The sequence below is a fragment of the Brachionichthys hirsutus genome, chromosome 11 (assembly GCF_040956055.1).
Source record: "Brachionichthys hirsutus isolate HB-005 chromosome 11, CSIRO-AGI_Bhir_v1, whole genome shotgun sequence".
NCBI classification, from domain to species: Eukaryota; Metazoa; Chordata; class Actinopteri; order Lophiiformes; family Brachionichthyidae; genus Brachionichthys; species Brachionichthys hirsutus.
This window is the reverse complement of record NC_090907.1, coordinates 3,114,346-3,130,551: the sequence shown is the minus strand read 5'-3', so window position 1 is coordinate 3,130,551 and position 16,206 is coordinate 3,114,346. Positions and strand designations below refer to the sequence as shown.

General features: G+C 44.1%; 1 protein-coding gene across 1 annotated transcript; it reads right to left on the bottom strand.

Annotated features, from left to right (window-relative positions):
- Positions 1–1,070: 1,070 nt before the first annotated feature.
- LOC137901491 (gap junction delta-2 protein) lies at positions 1,071–16,103 on the bottom strand. Its single transcript, XM_068745526.1, has 2 exons — positions 16,033–16,103; positions 1,071–1,926 (listed from the first exon to the last, which is right to left on the bottom strand). The coding sequence occupies exons 1-2, from the start codon at positions 16,101–16,103 to the stop codon at positions 1,071–1,073; spliced, it is 927 nt and encodes a 308-aa protein (XP_068601627.1).
- Positions 16,104–16,206: the final 103 nt, after the last annotated feature.

Genomic DNA, 16,206 nt, shown 5'->3' with positions numbered 1-16,206 from the left:
AACTTCTAATGATATATTTTATAAAAAATGTTGTAATAAAGTGATCTATTTCCCTCCTCCACAAGCTCAGATTCTTTCCCCTTTCCTCCTTGTGTTCTCCTTCGGGGAAGTTTGGTTTGTGCTTCAGGAGAGGCTAACATTTTCACGCTGTTCATCCACATGCTCATTAGTTCATCTCCAAAGTTTTACGAAGGAGAGCGGCGAGGGCGTCACCGTCGTCCGAAGCCCACGGGCTTTGTAGCTGCCAACCACGGAGCAGAGATAGGAGAGAGGCAAGAGAAGACGTGTTTATGGTACTAGCTGTGTTTGTGTTAGAGTTGTCTTTTGCCAAGAGGCCAAACATAAACACCGTCAGTCTTTTTCTCTTGGCTTTGGCTCCTGATGTTCCAGCAGAGGTGAAGCTGACAGTGTTCAGAAGCAATTCTTTCCCTCTCAGCTTCGTTCCACTTTAAGTCTCCGTTTTTCTCTCCATCCTAGGATTTCTTCCCAAAATGTGACGTGTGACAAACGCTTGCTTTCATTCTCCAGAGCACACCACGGCCCTTTGACAGTTCTTCCGTTCCTCTTTAAAAGCTGTTGCTTCTCATCCTCCCCGTTCCATCCCTTGACATGTCGTCCCGTGTTCATTGAGGCTGACACAGTCCAGAAAAAAAGCACCGTAGGATGCATCAAACGCCTCTGTCGTCTTCCAGTGTCCCCCAAAGTATACAAAACAGCCTCTGCAGACTTTCCCCTCTCCTCCCCCCTTAAGGATTTCATTCCTCACAGTGAAAGAAATGACGGGAGAGGAGAAGTTAATTAGTTAAAAAAGACAAGAGTATAAAATGGCAGCCGTGATATCCTCGTGTGCATGGTGTTTGTTTGCTGAACCATTTTTTGTATTCTCTCTTCTTCTTCATGTCTTTCTTTTCCTTTAAGCCATAGATAGAGCTCCAGATTTGGTATTTCTACATTCTGTTCCTTTACACATCACAGAGGGGTCATCTTGTTGACCTCCACACCATCCTCATTAAAAATAAAATCATAATTCATTCACGCCTCCATGCAACACATTTGTCTCCTCTTCACTGTCAGACGTAGGCTGATTCGCTGGACTGCGTGCGTCCCAGGTTGGGAGGCTGGGACAGATGCGCCATGTCTTTCTTCCTGATCTCACAGATAGACTTCCTTCGGGCCTGGACACCCCTGATGGCGGCCTTGATCTTACGCCAGCCCAGATGGTTGAGCTCGGCCAGGTTGAGCACCACACAGATGCCGCTCACCGCAAACATGAACACCAGGAAAACCGTTTTCTCCGTGGGGCGGGACACGTAGCACTCCACCTCCTTCAGACACGGGTAGCGATCGCACTCAAAGATCCCAGGCACACTGAAGCCATAAAGGAAGTATTGGCCAGCCAAGAAGCCGATCTCCAGTGCGTTTCTGAACACCACCTGGATGATGTAAAAGCGGGAGATCCCTTCTTGTCGACGAACTTTGGAGCTCTTCCCGTGGGTGAGGCCCCGCGGGGCATTGGGGATTTCCTTCACCTCGAGGCAGTCGGGCTCTTCCTTCCCTCCGCCACCATCTCCACCATGCTGAACTAGAATCCCATTAATGTTGCGTAGCTTCCGCGCTCCGTCCCTTCCCATCCCCCCAAAGTCCCTTTCCATTATAGGATAGAGAAATGAGTAGCGCCGGTCTTTCTGCTTGGCCGATTGGTGGACAGAGTAGGTGATGAAGCAGAGGCTGGGTGTGCACACCAGAATGATCTGGAAGACCCAGTAACGGATGTGGGAAATGGGGAAGGCCTTGTCGTAGCAGGCCTGGTTGCAGCCGGGCTGCAGAGTGTTGCAGATGAACATGGTCTGCTCATCCTCGTACACGGTCTCCCCAACGATGGCCACAATCAGGATACGGAAGATCACCACTACTGTTAGCAGGATCCTGAAGGAGAAAGAAAGAGATAAAGGAAGTTAATAATGAAAGACGGACGGGGATTTCCTGAGATATCATTCCCAGCAGAGGTTCCACTGAAGTACAAGAAAACATGAAAAGATGAATAACATAAATATAATGTGTGTTAGAGTCAGGAAAGGATGGTTTTAAATTGGAGGTCTGTCATAGAACTTAAAATGGACACTGAAATATGCGGAGTTAAACGTTCATTGTGCTTAATTAGTGCATAAAAGCCTGAAGGGCCAGTCAACATTCTTGCAAATGTAATAAATGTAATGCGGTTATGCTAATCTGATGTTTCACTGACAGAGATCGGGAAAGTTTCCATGAGAAATACGGCTTTTATGTTCTTTATTTTGAAGGAACGCCAAGCCTAAAATACTCATTTTGAATACAAACTGTTCCACAAAAGAACGATGGCTTATAGTTCGAATTAGGCAGACATGATGGTACAAATACGTCTGTTGTGTATTTGTATTTGATAGCAACCTAACTGACAAGTACTTTACCAGGTAACTAAAATATCTGTTATCTGATGAAATGATGAACAATTCTGAGAATAAAAGGCTTGTGGGGAGGAAATGTAAAGATGCAGACGTAATAGAGAACATTGCAGAGAGTTCACCTTCACCACTTAGTGCCAACATGCCTAGACCTTAATAATAATAATAATAATAATAATCTGTATCATCACCATTACATATTTAAATATCAAAGTAAAATTATGAGAATGAATCAAACTTTTCAATCTGTACTTAAAAAGGAAAACATTCCGAGGGAAATACAGATGGCAAGTTTACAATTCTAATAAAAAATAACAACGTCTGAATAGAGGTTGAGAGTTGAGGAAGTTTCAGGAAGCTCCCTGAACTCCTTAAACAGAAGAGAGAAGTGAGAGAGGAGGCCCAGAGGAGGAGACAGGAGAATACAGCTGCACCAGGGATGGGGAGGAACATTGTGTCACTGTTAAGTCACTGTTCCCTCTGATAAGAACCAGAGAAGAAGAATGCTCCATATCCCATCCGTCAGCCAGAGTAAACACTCCAGAAGAAGAACAGTTATGAGAGGAGCCTTGATGTGTCTTCAGTGTTCATAAATCTGCTTCTCATGTGTAATTTAAGATGCAGTGTGAGTGTGTGTGTGTGTGTGTGCGTGTGTGTGTGTGTGTGTATTTGTGTGTGTGTTACAAGGGTGTTTAAAAAGGTAAAAGATATGAGGTGACACATCCTGTCTAATTTTGGCATCTTCTGCATCGTTAGGCCCAGTCATGATGACAACCTCTGATTAGACTCACTGAAGTTGGAACTGAGTCTTCATCAAGGAGGAAGAATCCTCTCCCTGTTTATTATTTATCCCCCCCCCTTCAGATTAGTTCTCTAAAAACAAAATCCTTCCATTCTCTGAAGAGCATCGGAGGGTATTTCAGTTTGCTGACATTTTCCCTCTAAACTCTCTGACATAACTCGGCACACTCTTTATGGAAATGTGCACATTAACTAAAGTGGGCAAAAATCATTGATGTCCAGTTACCATGGTAACCTCTGATCAGACTTCAAACGCTCACACACAATCATTCAGAGTAATTAGTTTCCTCAGAATAGCAACAAATTCAACACTGGTGCTCTGGTATCAGCAGGACCTTGTTTGCAAATTAGATGCTATTTCTGTGAGGTGAGATCATGGGAGGTTATTTTTTGCTTAAATTGGGTTTATTTTAATTCGCTCTTAGATGTGCCCACTTTGCACATCCGTAAACTTTGTGTGTGTTTCTATCTCTTTGTTCTTGTACTTCCTTTCTCATCTCTCATTTATTTTTAGGCTCTGTCAAGAAGCACTCCAGACAGAATGCCTTTTTGCAGTATAAATGTTGTAAATGAGAAGTCGTTTACCTGGTAAAATAAAGGTTCAGTAAACAAAGTATACGTGAGCATGTTGACTATCTCATGATGCATACTACAAATGTCTGGACATTGTTGTTAATCTGCTGATTGATCGCTGCTTTACACGTCGACTCTACAGATATGAGAGAGTTCAAACCCAATTCTGTTTGAAGATCTCTGATTAGTCGTTGCCAGTGATAATAATCCTAATCCCATCTATATAAAGGTCAGAAACATAATATTCCTTTTTATAAATCTGGAAATATTATGCAGACCTTTACAACCTAACCTCATTACATTTATGTTGGATTTATGGCTTTTTTGTCCACTTGATATAAATTAAAAGGGCTTTGGAGGCGGTGCTGATGGGCTAGAATGATGCTGCAGGTTTCGCCACAAACATACAGTGTTATCAGGCATTTATAAAGAGAGGGATTTAACTCTCTAAACCTTCACAAGACTGAATAGACACAGAGTGTTTCCACATCTAACTGTGACGTCAGTAGACAGCAGTCCCACCTTCAACTAGCTCCTTGGAAGAAAGTGCTGAAGGTGGAACAGCTAAGATTTACCTTCAAAATAATTTGATGGCTGCACTTTAGTTTACTTCCAATCAATCTACTTCATTTACTCGAAAGAACGCTAATATGTCTGTTCCAGGATGCCACTCCGATTGGAGTCTGGATCCCTGGGGAAGACCCGCAAATAAGGAGAAGACCCGCAAAAAGGGGAAGACCCGCACCACTTCACCGTAGACAGTGCCAGATAATCATTAGATGGCAGTCAGCCTGGCGAAGGGAAATCTACTAACTGCACAGTAGCTTTACCGGTCTTGTGCGGCACAAGGCGAGGAGTCAAAGGGCAGAGTTAATCCTCTCCAGAATCTGATTAACAATATGGCGTGAGAGAGGATCGCGCTAAACGTGCGTACGTTTGCACAAGCGCACGAACACGCGCCACAGAGTAGAGCATTTTAAAGTAAACTAGTACTAAAGGAAGATGTCAAAATGCAGTTGAAGACGAATTAGTTCCAGACGGGGATGAAATGATTAGAAAGTCACCAAACACTCAGACATCGCCTCAATAAATTAAAAGAGAAACCTGCCAGTGCAGGGACAGAGCGCGGGAGATGGAGGGGGGGTAGCAAGGAAACCAGCAATGGAGGGAAATCTCATCATAGAGAATGAATTATATAATAGCTTCCACATGCAAACCCTGTAATCTGTGGCTGGGGCCAAAGGAGGATTCTTGCATTCGTTTTTTTTTCCTGTTAATGCTATCAGATAGCTTTAGATTATCTTACACCACACAGCATCCTCTACCTGTTTCTCATTTCCCCCTCCTTCATTGATTTAAACCCTCAATGCTCTTTCTCTGACCCCTTCGCTCTCTGTGACCCCACCCACTGTTGGATGTTTTCTATGAATGCACTTTATAATAGATTCCATACGCTCTGTTGTGAACACACTCATGTTTACCAAAAATCATTGACAGGCAGTCGGTGGAGTTCAACAGTCCCCTTTAATTCAGGCCGTCCAAAACCAAACTCAGCGCTCTACCATTGCTGATTAGTGACAGCCAGCCAAAATCGGATGGAGCCAGATTGTAATCTGGATCAACTTCTACACACTCTTAAACACCAACCCTTTAAATATGGTGGCTTTTTTCCTCCCCCAACAAGAAAACCCACTTTCAATTTCAAATGTATATTTCCTGTGTTCTGACTCTTTTTTTTTCAAAATCTTTGGAACTACATTAAAAGAAAGAGCGAAGATTCTGACCTGTTCAGCGCCACATCCCATGACAATAGCTTTAGTATGCTTCGAGCACACTGGCTGACAGATTAACACATATCTCAACACACTCACAGCCTCGGTTCCAAGCAGACAGTGTTTGTTGTTCCCTTTGACTAATATGTTGCCTGTGCTACCACGCAGGCGGTGGTGATTATGCAAAAACATTACGCCAACACAACGCCTCTTATGCTCCAGCAATTGTGTGGCTGTGAACCACGATCTTTCTCTTCTCCTCTTCATGTTTGTCGGATGGCAGGGGGCTCTGTGATTGGGGCATTTGTCATATTCCAAGCTCATAATGAATGAGCAGTAATTAAACATGCATATAGCTATGTGAAAACTAATCACAGTTTATGCATCTGGCAGAGGTAATATAGTGCCACCAGCCTCCTCATGTAAATTCATATACAGTAGATGTGCATGTACTGTCCGCATGCTTAAACCACACACCGGATAAATTGAATTGCCACTCACAGTGGAGCTAACTTGATGTTATATTAATGTCAGCTTCTTTTAATTAAACCTTCAACACTGTTTACGGAAGAGGATGGGCTGCATAGAAATAGGAGTAGTGGGAGTTGTGTGGAGTTGAAGTGGAGCGCATCAAGCACAGCTGGACTTGAGTTTTGGGTGTGAGAATGGAACGTGAAGGATGAACAGATATGTGCTGGCTTTTTTGAGTGGGGTGTGTCTGGAAATGGACAAAATATGCTCTGAATTGTAATCTGATGTTTATAATGGCGCAAGGCAGAAAAAAGAAAGAATGGTGCATAAAGGAGGGAACAAAAGAGGATATTACAACAGGAGAGGGTAAAACCAGGGGAGGGTAGTGAGGAAGAGGAGGAAAAGAACAGGAAATAATTGGCCAGGGATCAATAAGTCTAGGAGAGAATGGGCGATACAGCGGAGTAGTTGGAGGAAGAGCAACTGTAGTTTCTTTTTACCCAGAAACCTGCCCCCCCCCCCCCCCCCATTCCTCTCATCTCTCTTCCCTCCCTCTCTCCCTTCAATCTCCCCTCCACTCAAGTTCCGTCTGTTAGTTACCACGGCAACAGGCGAGGGGCAGAAAATGAAGCGAGATGGGGAGTAGTGTGGACTAGAAGTGAAGTCAACTGAAGAACGGCATGTTTCTCCAGAGGAGGGGAGAAGATTCGCTGCACCAGTTAGTCTGGCTTGATGCTTCGCCTGAAGAATAGAAGAGAAGGGTTCACGGAAACAACAAATTACACCTGCGAGGCAAACTAAAGCAACCGTGTGGACGATAAGAAAACAGAATGTGTTGCCCCCCCCCCCCCCTTAGAGGAAAGAGATTTCAGTCTTCAAAAGATGCTTAGAACAAACCATTTTCAAATTAAGAAATGTCTCAAATCGACACATCTTCTCAAAATAGCTAAAAACTAAATATGTGGTTTAGAAGTATTAGAATTCAGCCTTACTCTCATTAAATATTATCAGTATTGCGCGGCAGCATTCCGTTTTCTTCCTGACTGTGATGTAATCAACGCCAGTGCTGCTGAACCAATAATCCTTTTCAGAACCTCACCATTAACGGTTCCATCACTGTTAAGCTCTGGCTTCTCTCTGCAACCCCTCCCCAATCAACCCTTCTATTCTTCCAAACCTCTTTTCCCACCATTATTACATCTGTACCTGTATCTGTCTTTATTCACCAATCTGTACTCTGCTGCCGCACCCTGAGGAATCACGGCGATCTTCTAAGAGGTCAAATCCTCTAACTTTCAGCGGCGATCAAGTAACAGGCTCAGATATGTTTGTCTTTTTTTCCCCCAGTCATTTTCATTCATTTGTTCCTATAAATATCTATTTATAAATATAAATGTTAGCGCCGTCACCTCGGAACAAGAAGGTGCCGGGTTCAAATCCTATCTGTTTAGAGTTTTTATGTTCTCCCTGCGTCTGCGTGGGTTTTCTCCGGGTTCTCCAGTTTCCTCCCATCTCCAAAAACATGCAAATTAGGTGAACTGGTTACTCCAAAATTGTCCCTATAGTGTAAGAGTGTGTGTGTGAATGAATGGTTGTCTCTCTCTCTCACTCTCTCTCTGCGCTAGCGACGCGTCCTACGTGTACCCCGGCCCTCGCCCATAGCAAACTGGGATGGGCTCCAGTAACTCCTGTGACTCACAGAGCGGAGAAGCGGTAGAAAAGGAATAAATGAATGGATGAATGAATGAATAATTAAAAGAAACAATCATTCGGACAGAGCTTTAGAAAATCTGAGATGAAGAATGTTGATTATTCTAAGACGGCCTGATGGGACAGTTTATGGTTTGTCCCCATATTCTTGATTCATGGTTAATCTTTCAGCGGTCTACAGACTGCTTGTGTTCTGAACTTTGTCCCGCCTCCCTTCTCCTTATTTCTCCTCCACATCTTAACAACTTTCTGTCTTTCCTGTGTGGCTTAAGTGTGCCAGGTGGTAACCCAAATACAGCATACCACCAGCCCCGACAAATGTAATCCCATCACATCAAATGCGAACACACGCTTTCACTCTGTGTTTTCATTTGCCAAGGTTTATCAATAAGGGTCAGCTCGGACCAAAACTGTGTCCAGCATCACTCAGAGTCACACCAACACACACTTGAAGCCAGAAGGGAAGGAGTGTGGGGGCTAGCAGACCTCGATCCTGCATGGCCTCCCACCTCCCATCAGTCGCACACACTGACACACACGTACACAGATACACAATAAAGGACACATGTGCACACACACACATACACATTTTAATCAGACAAACACACACACACACACACGCTCTCTTCCAGCTGTTGCAGGGCGTTACAAAGCCGATTGTCTCACTCTGACATCGCCCGGTGTTAGTTCCATCCTCTCAGGAGAAGATGAAAATGAATTTCTATCATGCCAAACATTAATAATGGTTAAACCATTGTCCAACCTCAGAGTATTTGATCTCCAAGCGTTTGTTTTCCAGGTTTCATTTGGTGCATTTCAGCGGTGACAGAATGCACCCGAGTGGTTTGTTTAGGTGAACAGTCACGGATAATTACTGTATATGCAAAGCACCTTAAAACAAATAATCCCACATATGTAGAATATAATATATGCAGTGACATTTATTCTCCTTTATACTACGCTAGGCGACTTTACACCCACACACAAGGCAATTCTGTCCTTTTTTACTTGAATGCATTCACAAAATCTTTGCTCTCTGCTTTTGGTTTGCATAAAGAAAAACAGAAATAATAGCAGTGTGGCAGCCAGGGCCCTTTTTTCAGCTTTAATTTCACTTCAGCAAAGGTTTTAATTGCTGAAAATGTATTTGCAATTGAATATTTTTACAGTGTGGTAAGGATTTTTTTTTTTTTTTCAAGAAGGATTGTATTGATTGACCATACCGGTACGTGATTGAACACAGAATGATCTTCAGACATCAGGACTGTGTATTATTCTCTCGTATACTATTGAATGAGCAGCTGCTTGACCATCACCTCCTCCATTCACAGCACCACATGTGTTTCGTTTTCAGTGATAAGGTGGCGGCTCACACTACTCCAGCTACTAGTTATTACAGTGTGGTGTCTGTGTAATCCTGGGTCTGTAAGCCCCTGAAATGGAAATCTAATAATAGCATTTTCCAATACTGTTCACTTATCCATCTTCCCCCCATCCCTGTCTCTCCCGCTCACACACACACACACACATAAAGTGATTTAATTGGTGTGTTGATCTGACAATTTGATAGCTATCAGAGTTACATTAGGGCAGACAATAATTAAAATGTACATACCCACACATGTAGTATTAAACAGTCCAATGTAACACAATACATTTTTCGCATCAGAGAGATTTACAACCATAAAACATTTGTTTTGATTTAAATACTAAAAGCACACAAACTGATTTTGAGAGTATAGCTGCAGCCCGTTTTCCTACCAGTGCATTTCATGCAAGCCTCTGCATGATGATAATAACTGTGGCAGTTACCTTGGCAACAGATTAGGCGATCAAGCAAGACATAAATAGGAGCTCAGACATTAAAAATAGAATTTCTAAAAATAGAGTGAGCGATCATTGAGAACAGATCAATGGCAGGGATGGAGGGTGTCATGAGGATTCTACATGGCAACAGACCAATCCGTGCGGAGTATATATTTTTTTTGGTATGCTAGACGGTGGAGGAGCGAGGTATGATCAGCAGAAAAGCAGTGGGGGAGAGGGAGACTGGGTATGTGTGGGTGGGTAAAGGAGGGAGGAAAGGAGGGGGGTCGGTGGAGGGACATACAGAAAGTGAGAGAGAGAGAGAGAAATGATAATCCAGATTAAAGTGGTGGGTTTTGGACAATCCAGAGATAGGGCTTCCGCGCTCGTGGCAACTCCCCACCCACTTGCCATGCCAAGCCACAACCCAAATCAGTCACTCTGGCACATGCAGGGAGCCTCCATGACACACAAGCAGACCGCACACGGCGAGGAACACCCAAAACACACTTGATAGATGTTCCACTACCCTTTACAGTCATTACACAGTTATTCAGTGCGATCACTCACAGTATTTACACAAAAGCAGACGGTGGATGGGGGAGTACGCTGCCCTCCCTGAAACACTGTCCCTTCAATTTCCCAAAGACAAAGTCTTTCCACCTCGTCCTCCAGAAGCACGCCAGTCGACTCCACTCTTTATGTTTCATGCTATATGCTAAAAAATAAAAAATAAAAACTCTGTAAAATGTAATTCTGGTGAAACTCCGCCACTGTTTCTCTGATTTGACGAGAAAGCAGGATCACGATGTGAACCTGGGAGGTGCTTTCTCCAGGCAAAGCAGCCACCGTGATCCTTTCATTGTCATTCTGCATGTTGCGAAGGCTACATTTGTCCATTCCCCATTACAATGCTGTAAAATGCGTTTGGGGTGCGTTGTGAATGAAGCATACTGCCGAGAGTCAAACACGCTCCCTTGCAGCACATACTCCTCAATGCTTAATTGACGAAAGTGCAAATGGGATTGAGTGTGAGTTTACTGAGGTGTGAATTCTTTGTCGCGCTGTCTGGTTGCTCATATGCAAAGATGTCGACGATGACAGCTCTGGCAGGGCGTGTGTGTATGTGTGAGAAACCGTTTCTAAATATATCTCTGTGTTGAATACATTCCGCTGGGCCTGTAGGAAAAGCTTGAAGATGTTTCACCGCTCACACGAGAGACTTCGTAAAGTCCGGTTGACTTTACTCAACATAGAAATTTACCATGACCCGTATTACTTTATGTTTGTCTCCCCATAGCGTGTTAATCTTGGTGGCTTTGACAAGGCGTTAAGGTGTTTGAGGTTAGGGTTCACTTTTTAATTGATGTTGGCGTTAGCCACAGTCACGCTGCAGAATCCGATACCGTCTCTGAGGACCTGTTGTCACGAAAGGTCGGCTCACACGCATGCACTGCAGACTAAGTGGATGATGTACTTTCAGCGTGTTCATTAGAGACTCCAGTCGAGTGTGAAGATGTAGCAAGTGATTAGGGCGGCTGGGGATGAAGAGAATAAATCAATGGCAAAAGAGCGTCCCTTTAATCTTTTAAAAAAACAAGATTGGGAAGATTGGGTGAGATAAAGTGGGGGGGGGGCGAGGGAAAAAGAAAGAGCTAGAACTGCACGGAGATGTATAGAGGGCTGATTTAATCAGCCGACAAACATAAGGATCAGTCAAACAAAACGAGGACGGTCTTTGTGATAGAAATGCTCTTTGTCACGGCAACAGAGGTAGCTTTTATAAATAGGTAGTGATGTCACACGGATAGACTCAAGAGAGAGACAAAGCGCCGCTTTCTACAAAGGATCAGAGTTGATTTGCTGCGACTGCGTCTTCCGTATTTCACGTACGGTTTGTTGCTCTCACTGCACAAGAGTTACGTCTTTCTCGCCGCTATTTGTGTCGAGTCAGTCACACATTTTACAGACCTCATGCCACAGAAGTGCAGGAATGTTTGAGATGAATCAAACTGTGTCCTAATTCAGGGGCCTTTTGAAAGCTGTTGTGAAACTGAATGCATGACAGAGGCACAACAAGGTCATAATATTCACGAGGCGCCTTCTCAGGGGCCACGGAGGAGCTGGTGGGTCCGCGGCCCTTGAAGGCTCCACGACAATGAGCATCGCCTCCATGCTGCCAAATGGGAAATCCAGTAAATCCTCTAATCTAATTTTGGAAAATGAAATAGTTCAATGTTCTGTGGTTGCAGAACTGATTTAATTTCTTTCTGCAGCTTTGTAATTATTCATGTCCTCGTGTCTCACTTAACAAAAATAAAAGCAACGACACATCACACGACCACTTAAACATTCATGGTTACAGTATTTGAAATTAAATTAAAGGCCCACGTCTTTATCCTAAACTGGTATCTATTGTTTTTTATAAATAATATATTGACTATATATATATATATATACAAACATGCTGGTGTAAAGTAACACCCAAGACATCACATGTTTACTCTGATTAGACAGCTCATGTCAACAAGGTTTGAGAATCATCTTGCAGAGATCAATAATTCATCTCATCATCATCATCCGGTAATGTAGATGAGATCAGGCATTCAAGTTTCACATTAACGTGCTGGAGTATTGATTTTTCAACAACACGCTACACATCTGGATGCTCAACCTTCGGATGGCGGCTACGACCACAAGTCCTTGAATGCATCTGGAGGAAAATAATTTCGTCCTGGAACGATATCAACTTGATTTCCAAGGTGAAATCTGTCTCAACTCTGACCCCATCGCCTGACGCAATCTCTCTTTATCCATTCATCCCTCTCTCTCTCTCCCTCTCTCTCTGATCCTTGTTACTGTATTCTGGCTAAGCCTGTAGTTTCCACCAGCGTTTCCTTCATGGTGTACCAGAATACTTTATTACACATAGGTGTACAGATTGTGGCATTGCTTTATAAGTGAACACAAAAAAGTTATTTTCTCCCTCTCAGCAGAGAAGAAGAAGGAAATTTAACATGAGGTGTCATTGAAAAGAAATTAGAAAAGAAGCTCGATAATTATGTCATGTTTTTCTCCTCTTTCTGCCTCTGGCTATTACTCTGCTACTCCAACGTCCCTATGGAGGCTGGTTGTAGCTCCCATGAAAAGCAGCAAGCAGCTTCCTGGGCTCATTTCCACAATGCTTGCATCTGTAGTAGCTCAAGCAGAGAAAATCAGCCCTATTATCAGCACTGACACGGACGCTAAGGCACATCAGAGTATAGCATCAGCAATAATGAGCCGGTCTCTGATATTTATTTTACTAGCAGTGGCAGCATCAGCAAGTGGATGCAGCATATTTGGGATTCAGACCAGGATTCATTATATCCGTCTGGAACATGTGAGGTCACTTTAATGTCGTGTTTCTTATGGAAGCATGGAGAAGGTGCAACCATCAGCGCTGATGTCATCCCGGGGGTCATTATGTATGGATGGAGGAAGTGTGAAAGCAGAGAAAGGGGAGGGAGAGAGGGAGGGAGGGAGGGAGGAGTGGATAAATGTCAAAGGTCTCATTCTGCCTTATTTAAGTGTCTCTTATCGCAGATATCACAGCCTCCCCGCTTTTGTTTTAATTTTCTGAACAATATAGCACACATTTGTTAACTAAGGCTCCTTCTGTACAGACAAAATCCTCCAATCCCCTCCGTGAGGATTTCAAGCCCTAAACAGAGATTTGCTAAATAATGGCTCAATAATCAAAAGGTCATGTGACAAGAGAGATTTAGCCTGTCATCAAACACAGATCGCATGGACACGCTGCTCACTTAGAAATATTGCTTTTTGGCTCGTTTTGCGTGTTGAGAAGGAGCACGTGGCAAACACACATGCATTCTTTCCAAGACGGATGAGCTCAAGGCTTCTGAGTGACAACACTCATTTGACTCAGGGGAGCCATGATGAGGGAGTCATGCTGAGCAAGCCGGCCATCGTCAAGGATGAGGTGTCGAGCTTCTACAGAAACACCCACGCGCACACGCGCGTGCAGAGACCTGCTGAGATAAGGACACGAGCAAAGCTTGAGCCGTGTCCTTTCCTGCAGGGACTCGAGTCGCACTGTTTTAAGATGGGTATCTTGTACTTACAATAGTTTTAATGGCCTCAAGATGCTTCAAACAAAGTGCCCTTCCAATCAGATAACAGTGTCAGAATACTCCTCCCCGACAGGAGAGGGGTTCATTCCTCCCTGGAGTTGATCAAACAGGGCAAATAGACAGAGGATGAATCATTATTTTACTTCTTATAAATAAAACTACACTTTTACAGTAGAGACTTAAGATGAATAGAAAATGTTTGATTGTGTCCTGGTGTAAATATGTTGTTTGTTTGATTGTGTTGTCCTTCCTCCAGGCGCTTAACTATGGATCTCCTGCTGAGAAAGGTTATGTTAATTAATTAATAATGAGGTACTTAGACCTTTAATCGTTCACTTAACTTTTCAGCCACCGCACCACACGAGTCACTTTATATTCAAAACGGACAGGCCTAAAGACCGTTTCATTTAGTGCCGTGTCTTCTATCAGGCTTCATTTCCTATTTCATTATTGGCGATCAATACCGCAGCAGTGGGAGGGCTGGCCTTCCATGTTTAGCAGCCCCGCACGGACCAATGGCAGCTCACAAGTAGGACTGCGTAGCCTTCACGTGCAGGGTCACACGAGCAACGTGTGGACAGTGTTGGGCGCTTCATCGAGGCTTCTCCAGTGGGGACCAACAGGTGCTCAGACGGTACCGGGAAAGCAGATCTACACTTGAAGGAATAGAATGCGTTCGTACGCATTCATGAGTATGGATTAGAAATGTCAGAAACAGAAGAGAGACTTTACTGTACCTGAAGTACCCGAAGTACCCGAAGTACCATACTGCTGATTTAATTTGATTCTGAACTGCCTGTACAACTTAAACTGCTTTATATTGTTCTATATCATACACGTCTACTTAAATATACCGAAGCTAAACAAATACAGGCGCGCCTTCGCAGCTCTGCTGGCGACATCTCATTGGTCAGCGCAGGCTCTGTCCATGCTGTTGTACATTTTGTTTTTGTTTTTTGGCCCGCTCCCCGGTCATCTGAACATTTAAACCGTCTGAGCAACAGATAATAATAATCTGTAGAGAGATGGCTTCAAGCTTCTTGCCACCGGGTGTCCCGGTTGCCCCGGTTAGGTCGTGACACGCAGCGCGATCTCGTGATCAGACAGTCCTCTTGGCGTCCGACCAACACCCTGCAGACGGAGGCCATGCGTCTGCTCGCCTGTCTGTGAATAACTGCTCCTCGCTGCCTTCGTCTTCACTCCGTCTTTTCACTCTCTGTGTCTCTCACATCTCACACTCTGACGACTCTGCTTACTTTGAAATCAAACTTTCTTTTTTTTTCTCTATTCCTCGGTTGCCTTCGTGAATTTTTTGTACTTTTTTTGGGGGGGGGGGGGGGGGGGGTTGTTTTCATATCTTTTCTTTCTCGCTCTCGCTGAGACCCTGCAGCCATGATGACTAGTCCAGCTGATGAGCAAAGCTACACTTCCAGTGCCTCATGAAGGAGGGGTGGGGGTGGGGGGTGCTGCTGACCACTCAAAGTAACATTGAAGGAAACACTTTAAAACAAAAATCACATCACTTCCATAACTGGACACGACTAAATTTGCTCTCAGCTATGACAGCGGGAGACTCTGCCAAATAAAATAGAATTTCTTCACATGATTTACTCAAAGAATGGCACTGTTGGTCAGAGTGATTCGGGGGATTTGTTTATCCTGCTAATTCAAGCAGTTTCATGATCCCAAACTAAAGTTGTGGTTTTCAAAGATGCCCCCCCTGAATGCAGGACTACATACCGTCCGACGGAGCCAATGTGCTTCTGTGACTAAAACGCTCATCAATAATTGCTCATTCTGCAGCCGATGTGAACGAGTTATTCAAACTGAAATACAAGACATCCCAGCATGTAGAATGATGCATAAATCATGACTGCGGTGACCTTGTATGAGTAACCTTTTTTTTTTGGGGGGGGGTTGCGAGATGACTTCATTTTTGACCGAGAGTGAAAGCGAAAGATAGAATGGATGGGAGCTGAATGATGGCTTCGAAGCAAACTGGCCTTAAAGGCGTGAGAAGGAGAACAAAGACGCCGCCATGAGAGGAACAGTAGAAAACTGAACGGAGGCGTAAAGGATTTAAGGTGTCCTCTGTGTGGCCTAATAATGCCCCCCCCCCCGCCATGATGTCACTCAAAGGGATTAAAGAAGCTAAAGTCTTGCTCTCCTTGCCAACAGAAGAAGCAGGGAGGGAATCATTGCTCATGGGCCACATACATTATGACCTCAAGCAGGCTCATCCTCCATCTTCATTGTAATCTAGACTTCCAAAGATTCATTCTGAGGAGAACAATCACGCACACTTGCATGAAGACAGCAACTCACCTTCCGATCATAGTAGAGTGCTGCTGCACGGCAGCCTCTAGGAGGCGCTCTAGGATGGTCCATTCTCCCATGGCTGTAGTTGGGAGGCATACACTGGGAGCAGGAAATCAGCCAGCCAGCAGGGCACCAGTGCTGGAAGTCCACTTGATGTGTTGAGATGAGGTAGGGAGCAGC

What these genes read in the sequence shown, in the direction of transcription:
- LOC137901491 (XM_068745526.1), bottom strand. Translation starts at nt 16,103, where the DNA reads ATGGGAGAATGGACCATCCTAGAGCGCCTCCTAGAGGCTGCCGTGCAG. An exon ending in CACTCTACTATGATCGGAAG is followed by an intron (nt 1,927 to 16,032) that starts GTGAGTTGCTGT and finishes TTTCTCCTTCAG; the next exon opens with GATCCTGCTAACAGTAGTGG.